General features: G+C 40.2%; 1 protein-coding gene across 2 annotated transcripts; it reads right to left on the bottom strand.

Moving 5' to 3' along the window:
• Window positions 1-2,885: 2,885 nt before the first annotated feature.
• Window positions 2,886-16,609, bottom strand: chst1 (carbohydrate (keratan sulfate Gal-6) sulfotransferase 1). 2 transcript variants are annotated; one of them, XM_018683340.2, is made up of 2 exons: window positions 16,119-16,609; window positions 2,886-14,361 (listed from the first exon to the last, which is right to left on the bottom strand). In XM_018683340.2, the coding sequence occupies exon 2, from the start codon at window positions 14,313-14,315 to the stop codon at window positions 13,029-13,031; it is 1,287 nt and encodes a 428-aa protein (XP_018538856.1). In that variant the 5' UTR covers window positions 14,316-14,361; window positions 16,119-16,609; the 3' UTR covers window positions 2,886-13,028. The 2 variants fall into 2 exon arrangements, with proteins under 2 accessions (XP_018538856.1, XP_018538855.1); XM_018683339.2 differs by having other exon boundaries at window positions 2,887-14,361; window positions 16,134-16,607.
• Window positions 16,610-18,406: the final 1,797 nt, after the last annotated feature.

The raw sequence follows: 18,406 nt of genomic DNA, 5'->3' as shown, positions 1-18,406 counted from the left end.
TCAGGAAATGTGAACCAAACACACATTCATCCAACCACCAGTGCAGTCAGATTGTTGATATGCTGCAATTAGAGAGCAGAAGGTGGCTGGAGGGAGAAAGGTTCACATGCAGAGCATTGGCAAAACCACTAGAAGCCCTCTGCCTCCACCCACACACATAAACAAACACGCACACACACACCGATACCCATAAAATATGTTTCTTAGTGCCCTCTACATGATGGAAACCACAGATGTCTCCCATGCCCCGATGGTTGCTGCAAGTGGTCCTTTTCAAGCTGAGAAACAAATGTTGCCAGGGTCATTGAGTCATGAAGGTCATGTGATGCATCATTCACATTCCTCCTGTCACTGTGAACCCACTGCGGCCTACTACAGACAACCATCCGCAAAAAACTCCAGCACTTAAGAACTGGGTTTTGTCGCTTTTTTGGAGTTGCAGCAGTCTGGCAGAGGCTACCAGGATGTCACTCTTGTCAAATTTCTCCAATAACCTTCTTCTACTCCAGGGAACTGCAAATGTACTGTTAAAAAAAATAATAATAGTGATAAAGTAATGATATTATTTTTTGTCCTTTTGCTGCATTTAACTATAATTCTAAACGTGTGCACTCATGGTCTGAAATGATAACTGCATGGTATTAGCACACTCTGAATCAGTGCTTCTGGAGCGTTTATTCAATTGTGCAACTGTCAGTCTGTCTCAAAGCAGCTGCCCTGGACATAAACTAATGACAGTGGTTACAACAGAATCAATGTTCTGTATGCTATGTGCATCTTTTATCTAAGCCTCAGCTCTAATTTTAATCACAGTAATAATGGCTTGCACAGGTACTGGGTGTACTGAGAAAGGTATCTTAAGACTACATGCTGCATTTGGCCACACTATCAGATAGGAAACTTCAATCGAAGAAGCCCAGAGAAAAACATTTCTGGCCCTGTCAGGATTTGCAATCTCAGTTAGATGTGAAAATCCAAACAAAAAAAGGCATTCAGAATTGAAATTTGACTCTAGACCACTGCAAAAGTTCTGACTATAATTTCTGCCTTCTTGTTGTCAAAAATTGCCCAAAGCTTCACAAAATCAACACTTTGTTTTCACATTGAATCAAATAACCTGAATCTCCTGTATTTTAAAAGTAGTTGCTTGTAGTGATAAAGCTCCAGAGAAAACACTGCTTCAGCTCCTCTGAGTTTTTCAGCTCCTTTTAGCTCCTGTTTTGGTTTTACAACACATTTGCTGTGTTTGCATTACTGAACAGTGCACTAACTGTCCAGCACCAAACTGCAGATGATGTTAGTGTCTAGCTGGTAAAGAAAGAGAGCATCTAGCAGCTAAAGAGCAAGATATTTATCACAGAAGTTGATAGAGACCAAAACAGAGATAAAAGGACAGCGATTATTGAACTTCATCTAATAGACAGAAACATGACTCTAAGGATAGGGCAGCCTAATGTTAGGACTAATGACAACCTTAGTGCAGATATGTGTTGTGGATTATTTCAGCTGCTTAATGATAAGCGAATGCCTGTAAACACACTGGAAGAGACAGGGAAGCCAGATACATCAGGCACATGATCAAACACAGGCTTGCAACTTGCAAGATGACCCACAAAGTCTCAGGAAGACTGCAAAGAACTGACGATGACCACCACAACTATAGGTTGTGAGCAGATGTTGCTGGAACATTTAAAGTACTTAGTAAAGTACTACAAGGAAAACTGTGATTCAAAAATAGGATACCTCCTCCTATATAAGGTGATGAAACATGATTCTAGGAGTGCTTTGCTGATTTGACATCACAAACAGCTCTTAATTCTGTGGTTCTGCTGGTAAAAAAAGTGTGAAGTACAATGTTTTATGTAATTATAGATATGGATTTTCAATTATTTTACAGCAAAAAAGCATGACAAAAAGATTTTCTGTTCAGCTATGCACAGCCAGAAGCCCAGTGCTCCATAGTTTCATCCCAAGACAGTAATGCCTTCTTGGTTGTTAACCACTGGATTAATAACATTTTCTCCCTGGAAAGTACTTCCCTCTGTTGATTATTGGGGGAATGTGAATCTTCCTTCTGTACAAGACAGAAGAAAAGAGGAAATGGGGGGAGCTATAAAGGAAAGCAACTGTGAAGGGAATGGGTCAGCAAAAGACACTGTCTGCACATTTTGTCCAAACACTGAACCTCAGCTTGTGCCAGGTATTACTCTGAGTCCCTCTGATGAATCTGACTTAATACCATGATTGTTTAAAATGTATGTTTTGATTACTGCATCTCACTGTATTATGGTATTAGTCACAATTTTCTGCTCCAGTCCAGATGGTCCAGAATACTGCAGCCAAGACTTCAACTGGCAATATTACACTAGCATAAATGAAAATGATTCTGAACCTGACAATTCCATACTGTTGTCTCCAAATCTAAATGATAGTGTTACTTTTTTATATATACATGAAATCTCTCACCCGTGATGCCGATCATGTTAATACATTGATCAGAATCTCTTATCTGGGTGATAGGGGTCACTGGGGTGTTAGGGTTAGCAGATTAGGAAAAGGATTAGCGTTGGGGTTATGGCATATCTGCCATAACATTGAGACTGAAAGTTCATTCTTTACCTTAAGAACAGTAAGTTCACAAAACAAACAAACAAAAAAGGATGTACTATATCAGCATTATTTTTATGTTTAAGTTTTACATGGTGGAGCTAATTACCTGTACTTTCTATAATATTAAATCATTTTATAAACTCTCGTCATTTTATAAACTGGTCACATGTTTTGAATGTAAAATCCTTATTTACAAAGTAGTTAACTATAGCTTCCAAATGGAGACTGAATAATTGGCAAAAGCAAAAATAAATCTGAGTGCTTCTGTGCATCTGATTATATTTAGCTGGATTAGTCATGAATCTGCAGTTTACAGTTCAGGATATTATAAGAAATTAATGGTTTAGGAATGTTGAAAGCCCACAGTGTTTAACCACAAGGCTGATCATCATCATCACGGTTTTCCCTATGTTTCCTCTATCCAAATCTGGCTAGCGGGCATGTTTAATTTTTCCCTTTTCTGTTTTCACTTTTCAGTGCTACCAACATCAGTAGAGGAGCTTCCTTTTCCTCTTGTCTCAAGTTTCTAAATATATCAGCCTCTACAGCTGTTGCTGTCAGGAATGACCTGAAAACTGCCAAAAAGGGAGGTTTGACACGTGGTATGTATGTAACAGGCTTTCCCTGCCAAATCCGTCTCTGTGTTTGCCAATAAAGCAACCACGACAAATTGATCTGAGAATGAGAAAGTCAGGAGGACGGCATCTGTGGCTGGGGTATTAAGGCAGAATATCACTGAAATTCAACCTTAATTCATCTGCTGCCCTGTGACATTTGAGTATGTGAACAGTAACTGCAGAGCAGACTAATTCTCGCCATTTTACGGGGCATGGCATGAAAAAAAGTGCTCTGGATTTTCTTGTGTAAGATCCCCATTATGTGTAAGTTATGAGTGACTGCACAACTCAATAATTTAGAAGTACAGGGCAATTCTCTTTATACACGGGAACAATATTATTTTCCTCTCTGACAAATTCTGACACAGACATTAAACATTTAACTTAGAATGTACTAAAGCTGGCTTTTGTGTAATTATACAGTTATTGAGACATGTTGGACAGCAGTTAGGCACATTTTAAAATATACAGAATGTCAAAGCAGGGATTGAAAAAAATCAATCCTACACATCCTGCACATATTTCATAAGAAATCATCAAAGTTTAACTCCAAAAGCGAGTCTGACACAGTCTGCCTCAAGCCATGTGTGTGTGTGTGTGTGTGTGTGTATGAGAGAGAGAATGTGCATGAACCCAAATGTATGCTACATCACAGTATATGTACTGTATAGTGTTACTACACAGTGCTACAGTTGTGCATATAGCTCCTGCACACACCGCCAGCAGGCATACACAATCCTTGCATTTCAAGGACTCGACACCTCTGTTTTGCTACCCAGTCAGGGTTGAGTCACAGCTCCACTCTAACAAGATATCCAGGACAGGGAGGGGAAGGGGAGGTGTATTCTCAGGATTAAATAATGGAAAGAAGGAAGAAAAAAAAAGGACACTTTAATATATAAGAATACGGGTGATTGACAAAGGCCAAAGCAGGAAATATGATTATACACCAAGCTGATGAATATTTTATTAGACTTAAAGCTGCCATAAACATAATTATGATATTAACAATGGATCATATGCCTACTTGTATTTGAAAAGTGTCTCTTCTCTACATGTTATCAGGGGATAGCATATATATATATCATGCTACTTTCAAGGACATTTCACATCTCAGCTTTTTGCGTGTTATTTAACTCCAATTTGGTCATGGGTTAGGGTTAGGCTCTGTTCAAACTAAACAAATCGAACATGACAACACTGTGACACGAGGTGGTCGTCAGCTCTAAAAAAACAATACCTGCCCACCACCAATCAGCAGACAGGCAAAGTTAATGACTAGCTGTTGCACACAGTGTAGTAGTCAGTGGCTTAAGAGCCTGATATTTCCCTATTTCCCTAAGGGGTTAATGGAGAAACAGGGCTAAAAGGAGAGTGAATATTGGAGTTTCATTTATCAGGTGGGCACAGAGATGACTCTAAATGAATGGTAATGATGCTCCTTATCTGCTGGATGAGTAAGCAGGTAAACAGAGTGCTTGCTGACAAGTTCACCACATCAATTCATCATTTAGACAAGACTGTTGTGCCCAGAAACAGACTTTGTTATTTACTGTGCAAAAGTTCACTAAGCCTTTTAGTTGATGCTTCTAGATGACAGGGCAGCACCAAAACACGAACCCCCAAATTTTATTGATATCCAACTATTAACTTTGCTGGAGAGTGACTGGAAATTTGAATTCATTTATATTACCTGGTTTCCTCACTCAGAGCACAGGAACAGCTGATAAATAACTGATAATATTTGGAGTCACGTCAAGGCAGGCTCTGCAAAACCAGGAGCAGAGCTGCAGTTAGAAATGTCAGTCAGGCAGCTCAGTGAGTCTCTAGTGACAAAAAGGATGTTGTTCCTGCAGCTCAGACTGGGTTAAAGGTACATGGTGCTACACTGATGGTTTCACCGAACATGAGGATGCTATCTAAAAGCTTACTGACCAGTTTGGTCCGTATGTTGGTTAGACTGTTGCATAATTCAAAAGCTATACATATTAGAAATGTCATTCAGTACAATAGTTCATATACCATAAGGAATTCTCTCTTTGACTCTCTGTCTAATATGATCCTTACCATTTCCTACATTGCCCTCCAGTTCTCCCAGGACTAGAGAAACATATGTTAAGCAGATGCTTTACTTCGTCTCAAGTTTTAACATCATCTGCTCCCTTTGGTTCACTTAAAGTGGCATACATTCATAGATCTGTACCTACTGCACAAGGGCACCAATCTCCTCTTGGGGGTGCTTTAGTGGCAGATTGGATCTGGAAATGTTGTGTGTCATCATATAATCGTCTAAAAGCACTGTGTCAAAGAGCATGCTGCTTTTGAGGGTGAGTGGGAGCTAAAAACAAGATAATGTGACAGCAGCTTTATGATCATCAAAATTGGATAACCGAAGAGTGGAAAAAATGCCTCCCTTCTGATCGAAGCTGGTTGCAAATGAAGTGGAAATAACATGAATGCAGGGATCTTCTCTACCAGGTGTCAACAGTGCTAGCCACTGGTAGTGTTATTAAAGTAGAGGATGTTTTCTAGCTTGAATAATCCCATCATAAAACAATTCTTCAGCTATATGTTATATTCTCATAGTGTGGTTATCTGATTCATAGCTGTACCTCTGTGGGCAGATGTTCTTGAAGTAATCATTAAATTAGGATTTTGAAACCCAAGGGTTTTTTTGATGAGCAATAATCAAAGGTCCACATTTGTCTTAGATAAGGGTATATGTAAAGAGAAATTCTGCTCATCATTTTTAATAGCAGTAAAAGAAAAAAAAATGATATTCAGACGAATTGCTGACATACAGGAACACCCTGACATTGCAAAAAGAAATGTGATGGGACAAAAAAAAAAAAAAAATCTGACAGGCTTTTTCATTCAAACGCCCATGTTAGCCAAACTATGGTTTACTCTAACTGTCTGATTATCTGACAGCCTGTTGGACTTACATGTAGCCATTCCTTCATTTTCCCATATCTTAGCAATTATTTAGTTAGTATATTTATCAAAACTTGCAATGGTGGACAAACTCGATTGCACTGGCAATTTATTTTGTCACTTAGGTTTCAGGACTTGTCAATTTCTGATACACTTCTGATATTCACAAAAATCTATAATTAAAAGTAAATGAAAACGATGGACAGAGAAGCATCAGTACATAAGAATAAGACTTGCTGTAACTGTTGCTGTGATTTCACACCATATCTTATCCCTAACCAGTGGCACTTCAGGGAATCTAGTAAACCATGAGAATGACTACTTTGTTGGGGTTTTAACAGATAATCTTACCAAGGCGTTCATGTAATAACAACCACTGTGAGCTCCTTGATTTCCCTCTAGCTCTTTAACAGACATTTCAGCTATGCTGTAGATTTTCACTCTGAGAGCAAATTAATGAGGGGTACTAAAATTAATGGACAGGAAAGTGTGTTTAGGAGCTCCCTGGAGTATGTAAACTCTGGTTGTGGGAAGAAAACATAATACCATTTTCCACAAAATGGTGTCATCTGTCCAGAAATATTTATCTTTTACACCATTTCACTTGGCAGAGACCTTGGCTTGAGGAAGATGGCTTCTACAAATATATTTTAAAAAATGGTAAATGGACTGCACATGCTTTTCTACTCATATCAGCTTTAGTGTATCACTTTACACTAAAGCTGACATTCGCCCATTCACACAGGCCCAAATAAACCCTCTTTTTAAAATGCTGCCTATTAGCAAATCATATGAACTTGCTTCATGGCATTGCTGGTTGATGAAGCCAGTTATAATTAGTTTTTTTTATATCAAGTGTTGTAATTTGGAAAAGCCTCAAGGCCCAAGAGGTTCACTGATATGTTCAGTAAAATATCAGTCTAAATAAAATGAAGCCCTGTGTATAGTGGATATTGAATGGAAATCAAACACACAAAGTGGACACTATTTATGCCAGCCTGTTTTGCCAGCACTGACACAAAAGAACATTATGTTGCTGGTCAGAATTCTAGACATGTCAGGGGACGTCTCCCCTTTGAGAGAAACTGATGCCTGGCAAAAATGTTGAGTCACAAAGAACAAGGCTAAAATCTATATGTTAGACTGCAGGAGTTTGGCAGATCAACCCTCAAAATGATTTCTTATCTCAGCTAGAATTTGTGAGAAATACTCTCTTGCTCTTTTCCCATATGTAAATGAGAAAAAAAAATGCAGTATGTTAAAAAAAGATAGGCTTCCATTACATAACTAAGACTTTGCATGAAATCATATTTTTCAGACCTGCATCTCTGCCTTCATTCACCACTCCACCACTGCACCCTTAGAGCTCTGATTTACAGCCTCAGTGCCTTAGAAAACAAATGTGTGCTTGGTATTCAAGAGTTTGATCAGGATTTACGTCCCTGGTCAGATATATACACATACCATGCCACCCAGGTTTAGCCTCTGTCATGTTGTGCTGGTAAAATTGCACTTGGTGTCCAGAGCCTGTATTTGCAAGTCTTATATCTGTTAAGCAAAAATCTCACACAGTGTGTCAAAACTGAGATATTTCCATGTTTCCTCTGTTCCCAGAGCACTGAGAACTTCATTTTTAGCTCATGACTGCTCATATTTGTTTGCTTGTGTGCGTGTGTGCTAATCTCATTTCAGCTTTTCAGGCCAGCCGAAGGGAGAATTTGAGCATCAGCAGCAAAGCGAGAGAGCCACAGCTGACCACAGTGACGTAAGCTGCACTGACCGGCCCGACCAACGCTGCGCACACATACACACACTCACACACACACACCCTCTCACTCACCTATACCCACATTTCCACGGGGGAAATAACCATCAATGGCTCCTCAGTGTGCATGTGTGTGTATGTGTGGTTGTGAGAGTAAGAGAGAGTAACCTATGCCTGCCAGACGCAGCTGTAGCTCCTAGCATTTAAGGGACAGACTGCTATTACCAGTTTTTTTCCTTTTTTGATTTAAAAATAAGTTCATACACGCTGCAATATTTAATGCTTAATAGATGTGATGTTGAGGGTGAAAAAGAGGTTCATATGAAAGGTAATTTATTCAATGATCATGTTACAATTTGAGATGTTTCATATTCATTTCAAGCTTAGAAATGTTTCAGGTGCATGCTTCATGCAATATTAAATGTACGCAATGACAGATGCCAACTAAACTTGTGTGATAAAATGAAGTAATCTACAAATATGACTTACTGTAAAGTTGGGATTTGATTTCAATCCAACAACAAAATTTTTATCACCCAGAGGGATAACTGTTCCAGTTTGCATACTACAGAGACTATTTCAGTTTTTAAAATTTCATTTCAAAGCTGCTCTGCCCATTAAACCTATCATGGTGCGCTGGACCTCTAACTATATAAAGACCTGGTTGCTACGCCTCTCTGATGCTGATCCTGCTGACAGCTTCAATTAAGCTGCTCATATCGCTTCTGGCAAAGCCTGGCTCGCCCATCCCACCCACTCCACCCCACCCCCATACTGCCATTTTACCAGCAATCAAATAACAACTTGGGCAACCTGTGCAGAGAAGTCGAACAAAACAATCTCATGATTTTCACATGAATAGTTGTGATTGCACTCCTCGGCTCTCATTCACAGCTCTGCCCTGGAAAGAACGTCAGAGGTCACCTGCGCGCCAACTGGCTGAATCATCCGGGCTGCTCGGATGCAGCCTCATGACCCATCAGAAATCATCCACAAAAGGTGACGTGGTGAGAGGATGTGGAAATGCTTGCATAACTTATCCACTGTTCACCTCAGCAGCACTGACACTCGCATGTTTAATTGCCATAATTCACAGGATTTGTTCAGTTCAGTGAGCTTTTCACACTGTAACTAGACTATATCCCACTAAGCAGCAGAACAGAAACAGTTATGCACAGATCGACTCACAAAAAGACAATAGCATGACGTGAAGTTCTAACGGCAGATTTTCATCTCGGACTTCCTTTTGTTAGAATGATCACTTTAGTAGGCTGCTGCACACTCTTCAAGAATAATCTCTTTGAGCAGTCTTTGCTCACTAACAAGTAGTTTTAGCTACCAGGACATGTTCTGTCAGTTCAGCTCAGTAAACAGTGGGCAAAAAGAAGCAAATATATTTCTGCTCTGTCATGCAGTCACACAGGGTCAGATTATTAAGGTCACATTATGAGGGGATAAGAATAAAAAGAGAGAGGGAGACATGGCGGGAGAGGGATTTGCTGTGCTTTCTTCCAGGGGCTTGTGAACCATATGTTCAGCCCTGGGACACAATAAACAACACAAGGGGCTCAGCAAGAGCCCAGAGACGCACCGACGCACCGACACATGGGAAGCAGGCTGCAAACAGTGCACGGGGGTCAGGCATGGGGAGGAAGTGTGCCATTACTAGCGAACTGTCACAGCCCAACATTGGGAGCAAGGAGCCGTGTTGAGTTTAATTGAGAGCTTCATTTCAGAAGTGTGCATGTTCAGCTAGAATATCGCTCAACTGCAGGACTATTGATGAACTGTCCAATAATGTTAGTTCTCATTATGTAACAAAAAGTAAATGAGATATAAATGACTCAGCAAAGACACAATCCAACTGTAGTTTTCAGAGACTAGCATTTCTGATGCATTCATGAATCCATTAAAGCACATAAAGAGATTTATTAGCGCTATGTTAAGGTTAAAGCCTGACTGTCATACAGCAGCATGTCCTCTGATCATGTCTGTTTAAGGAATAGTTTGACATTTTAGGAAATATACTTTTTTAGCTTCTAGCAGACAGAATAGCCTGGCAACCCCCTCACCCCCTGGGAAAAAGGGCTTTTTTTTCCCCATATATTTTTCCACCTCAGTTTCTGCAATGACTATACAGATGGCATGCAACATGTTGATTGGTGGGCTTTTGAGGTGCTGGATTTTATTACAGTCAGAAAGAGTCGGGAGAGCCATTTCCCCCATTCCCAGTCTTTGTGCTGAGCTAAGCTAACCAGCTGCAAGTTGCTGCTTCGTATTTAATGTACAGACACAAGAGTGGTATCAATCTTCTCATCTAACTCTCAGACACAAAACAAATAAGTGTATTTCCCAAAATGTCAAACTATTCCTGTAATTGCTAAAAGAAATCATATGCATATGCACAAGCCCAGCTTCGCAGCAGATTTAAGTTTTAAAATTAAAAGTATGCCAAGCACATCCAGAAGATTCAGAGGTAAAGTGAAAAACAGAGACTGAGCACTGAAGCAAAGGAACAATCCCCTGAGATCTCTGTAAAAAAGAGAGAGGTGGATGATGGAGAAAGCACAAGCGGAGGGAGAGGGAGAGGGAGAGGTAGCGAGAGAGAGAGAGAGAGAGAGAGAGGAGAGAGAGAGTTTGCCTCCAGCCTCGGCACAGAGGAGGATCAAAGGTTTGTGCTCTGCATCTCAATGGACATCCAGTCACCAATACTGATGAACCACGGCGTGTGATGCTCCATTCACAGGGTTTATATCTTATGGGTAAACAAGTGGTCACTGCATGGAAATCAATGGACGTCTCTGCCTGATGTTATTCGACTGTACAGTTAGGTGACATGGAAATCAAAATTCAAAGTAAGGTTCATAAAAGGCTAAGCTGACAAAACCCAGAAAGTAAAGAAAAAAAAGAAAAATATTGACATTTTTATCAGTGTTGAGGACTGACACTACTATGATCTCTACATAGAGTGTGCCTGTACTTTTATCAGATCTACAGTGTTGTTAGTCAATCACAGAATGAAATTTAAAACCTCTACAGTCTCTTGATATGATAGACGATATGTTTTTGTTTTGTATTTAATCATTTCGTAAAGGATAATCATTTGTTTGTAATTATTATTGTTTGTAATAAAGTAGTAAAAACAATTAATTCTGCCCCTAAATGCCTGCCTTGTTTTTGTTTGTGCCGTATGAGTCAAGTCTTAAATGCAACAAGCTCATCTTATTAAATTCCGCTTGTTTATCAATATCACTTTAAAAGATGTTTACTCTGCATTTTACTGCTGCAGCTGTGTTTTGTGCACACATCATTGACAGTGTCGGTACAACATAATGCAGACCGACACACAATTTAAGTTGCTACAGTAACAGAGAGAGATTTAGAAATACAGGACACAGCATGAAATGATCACCGTATTCTGCACACTAACTGGGAAGACAATATGCCAAAGTAGCCACTGCATACGCTGCTAAATATGCCATCACATATAAAAACCAACTATGGGAATGTTTATTGGAATGCTACTTTGTGCTCGTTTGCACCAGCTGGGGGTCTCAAATCCCCATTTCTTTTTGCACCAATAATGGTCCAAGTGTCTATCAATATCAAACAGCTTGCGATGTGGTTAATTTTACAGCCAATAATTCTGACAGTTATTTCAGTTTTATTTGTGCTATATTGAGTCCGGAAATATTACGTGAATTTGGTTAGAAAACCAAAAGTCTATTCAGAAATAAGTGAAAGAAATAACATTTTGTTCAATACTCTGGTAACTGTGTTCAGCATTGTATTAGGGAGAAGGACAACAGACCTAGTACCCTTTAACATTGCCAGGTTAAAACAGCATCCCAACTACAACTATAATGATGAGAGGGTTTGTTCCAGATTATGTGCAGTCATTACTTTAATACTCTGTGTATGTGATCAGTGTAGATATACACTTTGTAAATGTGGTTGTGTTGTACAGTATAAGCTCTCCACACATCCTGGAAAAATGGGAATCTGCAGTGCAACCTGTTCTACAAAGATATATCTTCCTAAGTTATAAATCTTTCATGTGGAAGATAAACATAGATCCAACATGAACTGTCAAAAGAGCTGCGTTATTTCACTTGGGAGAGAATGCACGCGCTATTTTCGTTGTGGGATGTTTTCTGTTTTCAGGCCTTCCTTATCAGATGACATAAAAACGAGGAAATCTTTTACCGTTTCACTGATGAGTTAATGCTGTACTACCAGTGGATGACAGTAGCATAACCATTTTTAACTGAAGACAGAAAAGGCAGTGTGAACGATTTAGAGTGAATGAATTCTACAAATTGGAAAATAAAGTGAATAAAACTGACAAATACAGTACATCCCGATGCTTCAGTGTCTACTCAGATTAGAGCCTATATAATGTTTTTAATGCTGTAATCATCTTGAAAATATGATTTATTCCCTAAACACCTACAGTAATGAAGATTTCAGCATTACCTCTCATTAGTGTATGTTTGTCTATCACAGATGGTTGTAAATCCTCTGGTGATACACTCATGACCTCCAGTGGGATTCTGTCCCTTTAACTTGAGAGCCTATTAATTGTCTGCAATTATCCTTTGCAAGCGTGGCATCTGTCAGAAGTATCTCTCTTCTTCCCACATGGATAGAAATGCCATAGTGGTAAAGGTTGACTGCGACATTCACTATTTATTGCACAGTAGGGCTTGTACAGTCCAGATTTGCCATCACAGGTCTAAAAAAAACATGTCTGCTTTACCAACTCCCATGTTTTTGAAGGGCAACATTTTACTTTTGTTGAAACAACAGCTTGCATACAGGAAATGAATGAAGACTTTGCCTTGTCCTGGTTCTATTGATGGAAAAACTAAATAATGAGACATTTGTAAACTAGCTTGTCGATTACTTTTTTAAGAGTGTTTTAAGTGTGCTGTTCTGTAACATTGGGGAATCATCCATAGTTCCCTTGGTGCATTCAAAATCTTTTAAGTTTAGTGCAAATTTGAAGAAACAAAATTACAGAAACAAAACCAATAAACTAAGGAAATGATAAGGCAACAATTATAAATATATCAAAAATAGTCATTAGAGAACTATCTTTGTTACAAAAAAGGTAAAAAAGTTTTGTCCTGTACCAGTGAGAGGGACATATTTTTCAGTTCCTCTACTGATTTCACAGCCTTGTATCCCAGCTGGTGAAGTACTTTTTGACACACAGTCTGTGTGTATTCTACCATGTCATAAGACAGTTTCAAACGCCAACTCTCTGCATTAGCTGCTGAATCCCTCACTGTACCAAACTTGTGTTTTGCTGAGGTCTCATTGCTGCCCCGAGTGTTTGCATGTATCCAGTCTTCCACGTTTTTATCCATAGGCAGCCCCAGATAGTCATAGATCTCCTTTGTCTTGAGAAGCGGATTTCTAGCCAAATCCTCATAGCGAACCAACATGTATTTCCCTTTAAGCCAATAGGGATGGCTGAGACCAGTTGAAACAGAACTGAGAAAGTCTTCACAGACAACTGTAAGCTGACTCAAGTCTAGATTATAGGGCCTTCTGCCTGTGGCTCTCCAAATACGCCACAGACGATACGTATCCCTGAATGTCTCAATCCGTGATGACAGGATACCACGCGGGTCTCTGACGAGTTGAATCACTTTAATATTCAGCCGTGGGTCTTCAACCAATGCGCGTAGATCTCCAATCTCTGGCACGCGAACAATTTTGATTGCCACGTGCCGCTTCTCACGGCATGCCTCGGTGGCTAAGGTCATGTTTAAAGCCGCACATTTCTTAACACAGTCCCCTTCCTCCACATTTACATCAGTAGGACCGAAGGCATCACACACAGGCTGCTGGCACAATGCTCGGCTGGCACCACGACGGAACAGTTTATCTGTGGTGTGGTTTGTGGGTGTCGGTTTGATATAGCTCTCCAGGAAATACAGGTCGCAACCGTACAGGCTGCGCAGGAGGTCTCGACTGGCCCCCAGCATCACACGCCGGTCTGCAGCATTGCGGCTGTGTGACAGACGTGGAATCAGTGTGGTCTGAACATGATAAAGAGGCTCAAACAAGTAGAATACCTCCTGGTGCTGGTTGAGCAGCTGGCCAACAAAGGAAGAACCACTACGGGTGGTGGCCAGGACCAGGATATGCGTTTTGCGTGTGGCATTGATGGAAAAGTAAGGGTAGTCATCGCAGCCTCCGCCGCCTGCTGCTCCCCGCTCAAAGGGAGGTTCTGTCTCTTGGCCCCCCAGACCACAGTTCTGGGGGCTGGGCAATGGGCACAGCTGGAAAGGCTTGGAGGTGAGTGTCCGGATGGCCGTGTACTGGATGGCAATGGAGGCCAAGGCCAGCAGAATCACTGCCTTCCAGGAACATTGCATGGCTGAACCACTTCATTTAGACACAGCGGTCCATGCCAGGTCCTCCCTGTGAACAAAGAATTTTTTGTCTTTTTATTCTCAGAAATGATTTTATTTGTTATTTCATTAGGTTTTGGGTCTAAAAGTTCTGTGAATATATTTCTACAGGTTTTTACCCTCAGAAAATATTACAGGGTAGATCACGCACTGCTCTAAGATTACAACTGATATTATATGTGTCTGACAATGACACATGGTGGAGAAGGTGAACAGTACAATAAAATCTAATTTGAATATATCAATTAACAATGGGACAACTTGCATTGTGATGAGGGTGAGTCATCAGTGTGTTAATTATAAGCACTATGCAGGCAAAATTTTATTTACCCCTTTAGGACCAAAAAGCTATATTTTCATTCACTTTAATACTTATGTTGAAGGCAGGACTGAAGATTGACTGTATATTGAATAAGAAAAGAACAGGAGCACTCCTTATTAAGGATTTCTGCAGCCATGAGACAGAATCATGTAAGTTAATCGTGCAGTTTGTCTCCTGTCTCTGCTTCCGGTGCTACAGGCTAATTTCTGAGAATTAAAATAGATAAAGGCGAGAATTCTGAGCCCCAAACTTTTGGTTGCTTTCCAATCAACTGACACTGACTGACAAAACATGTACAGCGGGCTGAGAGCCCAGACCACAGTGAAGTGGAAGCATACAATAGGTCGTAAACAGTATCTAAAAATGGCACATTGTTTTGTTTGTACCGATGTTTTAAAATAGCTTTTAACTGAATATTAAAAAAAGATTCTGGTTTCAAAATGCACCAAAAGTTATCATATAATCATGATTAGGGACGCAGAATACTTCTTCAAGTAGACTATAGTACAAGACTATACTGCAGTACATCTCATATTCACCCTGGCTCTCTGTCTTCTCCATCATGCCTGCATCTAATTCAAGGATCTTGTTTGCCCTGATTAGAGAGGGGAACATTGTGCTGTTTTCCACTTGTTCATCAAGAGAGAAAAAACAAGTATTAGCCAGCGCAGAAAGGTAAACAGTAGTTTAAAGCTTCAATGCCAATGTCATGTCAAGGGGAAATGATGCTGTGAAGAATTAGATGATCACATAGAAAATCCGTCCCATTCACGATTTGATTTTTTTTTAATAACACTGCAGTATGATATACTGGGGCCTTGATACAGGGAGCTTTTATGGTGTGAGGAAAATAAAGGCTCACCATCATCACTTCAGAAGCCATGCATGAGACTTGTAAGGTCCAAACAAGAAATGATGCATCGGAGCATCTCTTCTGACTCAAGAGAACAATGTGGAGGTAGGCTACTTTAAAAATAACAACTGGGGATAATAATACAATAGGAGAACTGCTCCATAAAAGCAGATTTTAAAAAAATCTATTTCCCTCACAGCATAGAGAGACTTCAGCCTTGTGTTTATGATGAGAAAGAACTGACAATGTTGACGATTTGCTTTATACTCACTAACAATGCAAAATAATGACTTCTGTGGATACCGATAGCGGCACAGGCGACTTATGTGTACAGAGTACATCAATGCTTTTTTTTCCTCAAAGACATTTTGAATGAAAAAGCTGACTATACTGCAGCGTGAACAGGTTAGGCTTCCTGACAAGAGATTTTCCGCGATGCAGACATCCTCACCAATGCTGCGATAAGACAACACAGAACAAATGAACATATCCCACCCAGCCGCAAGTGTTCAAAACATTACTATAGAAAATAAAGCTTATGTTAACCCTCCGCTTTGAAACGGTACAGTAATATTATGGAACAAATTCATACTTGTTCCCGTTGTACCTTGTTGGTAGTTGTAGTATTCTCATGATGCGCTGTACGTCTACGAATCACGGCTGCTTTCCTTCAGTCCTTAAAACGTTTTCCACCGTGCGCTTCTTCTCGGGTAAGGGAGAATAAATGCGCCGGACAGACCCGTGTTTTCCATATAACGGTGGTGCGAGTCGGTTCAAGTTAAACGGTTGGACACGAAAGGAGTAAAAGTGGCAAAGTGAACGCTGAAGCGGCTGTGTTATTACCGGGCAGCCAAGCGATGAGACTGACCAGGGAAAGCGACAGCCGGGCTTCCCCTTAAATGATGCGCAGAGGCTGAGAGTGTGTGAGGTACACAAGGACCGACTGTCTGGACCACCCCAGACCCCTCCCCCTTTCCACCTGCCTCTCTCTCTCTCTCTCTTTCTCTCTCACACAGACACACACATAATCATCTTTAGTCTCTTGCCTGCCATATAACGCACTCGGAGCCCCCCTCCACCACCAACCCTCATCCCCCCCCTCACACACACACACACACACACACACACACACACCAGCTCTTCTCACCCAACCCATGTGCTAGTGATTTCTGTGAATTAATTGTTTGCAAATATTTGATGCATGAAACTACTACTACTTTTTTCATAAATGAAATAGCCATAGAACTTATTTTAGCTTGCTTATCTTAGTGCAGTCCCAGGACTGTATTGCTAAGACGCTGGTTTTTGCCACTGCACCAGGAACCTGATTAGCCCAATGTGTGTAGAGCAAGGCTAACCCTACCTCTAACCATGCCCCTAGCCAATTTACTATGTGACGCTGCTGCAAAAAACAAGTCCTAGAAATGTGGTCCCTGAGACTACAGGTGATAGCTAATATCTGCTAATATCTGTCAATGTTTGTTTATTTATCAAGATGTGTTTCTCCAGTTGTGTTTCCTGGTGCACTCCTCTTCGGTGGTTAGGGTTAGGATGAGGTTAAGTTAGGTTAAAGCAACAAAAAGGAACTTCTGCTGAACAACAGCGCCCTCTGCAGCCACAAGTGGTTATTATTCTGTTGGGCTCCGAGTCCTGGCAGTTACATGGTTTTCATGTTAAGAGAACAAAGTCACTCAGTCGCTTGACTGGGGCTCGGACTGCGTAGTTCCACTCACTGAAGTGTAACACAACTGAGCAGTGCATATTCCTCATGATCCACTGCTTCTGGAAGCCAAATTGTTGTTGCCACGCGCTTAATTTAGAATTCTTGTTATTTTCAAAGTTTCATCACTGGATATCAGATAAGGGCTGGTTTTTAATGACCTCTAAGTCATCTTAACTGATCTAGACTTTGGAATTACTCTTGAAGTCAGTGTACCATCAAAATGATTTTGATGCTGTTATTTTAAGGTAAAAATATTTATTTATTATGTTGCTTCAAGGCAAGAAGAAACACATCTTGATGGGGGAACAGACTTTGACACAACACCAGTTTGAGGGATTTCATATCAGTCAGTTTCTCTTCTGACTTTATCGTGAACTCGTCACATCAACATTACTGCCTCAGGCTCTGTGATTCTGCAAAGCCCTGTCTCCAGGGCATCTGCAACCCAGTTACTGATACAGGAGTGGGTGGGCAGATAATGAACATGATATGAGGGTGCAAAGTACAGTACATGCTGTCTGAAAGGAAGCAGGACTGAAAAGCAAGACAAATGAAGCTTTAGAAAATGAACAACAGTGGAGGGATACACAAAGAAGTAGCTTAATACTCTGATAATACAGCTTACCTCCCACATACACCTAAAACAATGTGCTGCAGATAATCAAAATGCATTTATCACCATTAACTCATTAATTGCTTATTAACACTAACAATTAAAGACTTGAGGGATTGTGGCAAAAACACTTATTAATATCCATAATCACAGATGACTTACTTAGTTCTGCTGTTGGCTCAAAAAAGTGAGAAACCTGAGAACCTTACTATTAATGTCTTATTAACATTTACAACTGAAGACCTGATGGCTTACAATGGCTTACAAGAAAAGCAAGACATATTTTGAAATTGACTTGGCACTTGAGGTCTATAAGGTTTCATTAACCAAAAGGGCCTCTGTAACTAACTTAAACCGTAAGTGAGTGAAATATATCCAAAGAATAGTGGCAAGAAACAAAATCAGCAGCAGCATGGGTCTAAGTATTCTTTTTTTTTTGTGGATATATATTGATTTTACAGCAGAGTTTCACTTTTTCGCTCAATTGATTCTCAAGTGGATGTATTCCAGACTTAAAGTTCCTACCAAAAACTGAGCCCATGAG

Source organism: Lates calcarifer, linkage group LG2 (assembly GCF_001640805.2).
Source record: "Lates calcarifer isolate ASB-BC8 linkage group LG2, TLL_Latcal_v3, whole genome shotgun sequence".
Classification (NCBI taxonomy): domain Eukaryota; kingdom Metazoa; phylum Chordata; class Actinopteri; family Centropomidae; genus Lates; species Lates calcarifer.
The sequence above is the reverse complement of the archived record's forward strand: the minus strand, read 5'-3'. Positions and strand labels throughout refer to the sequence as shown.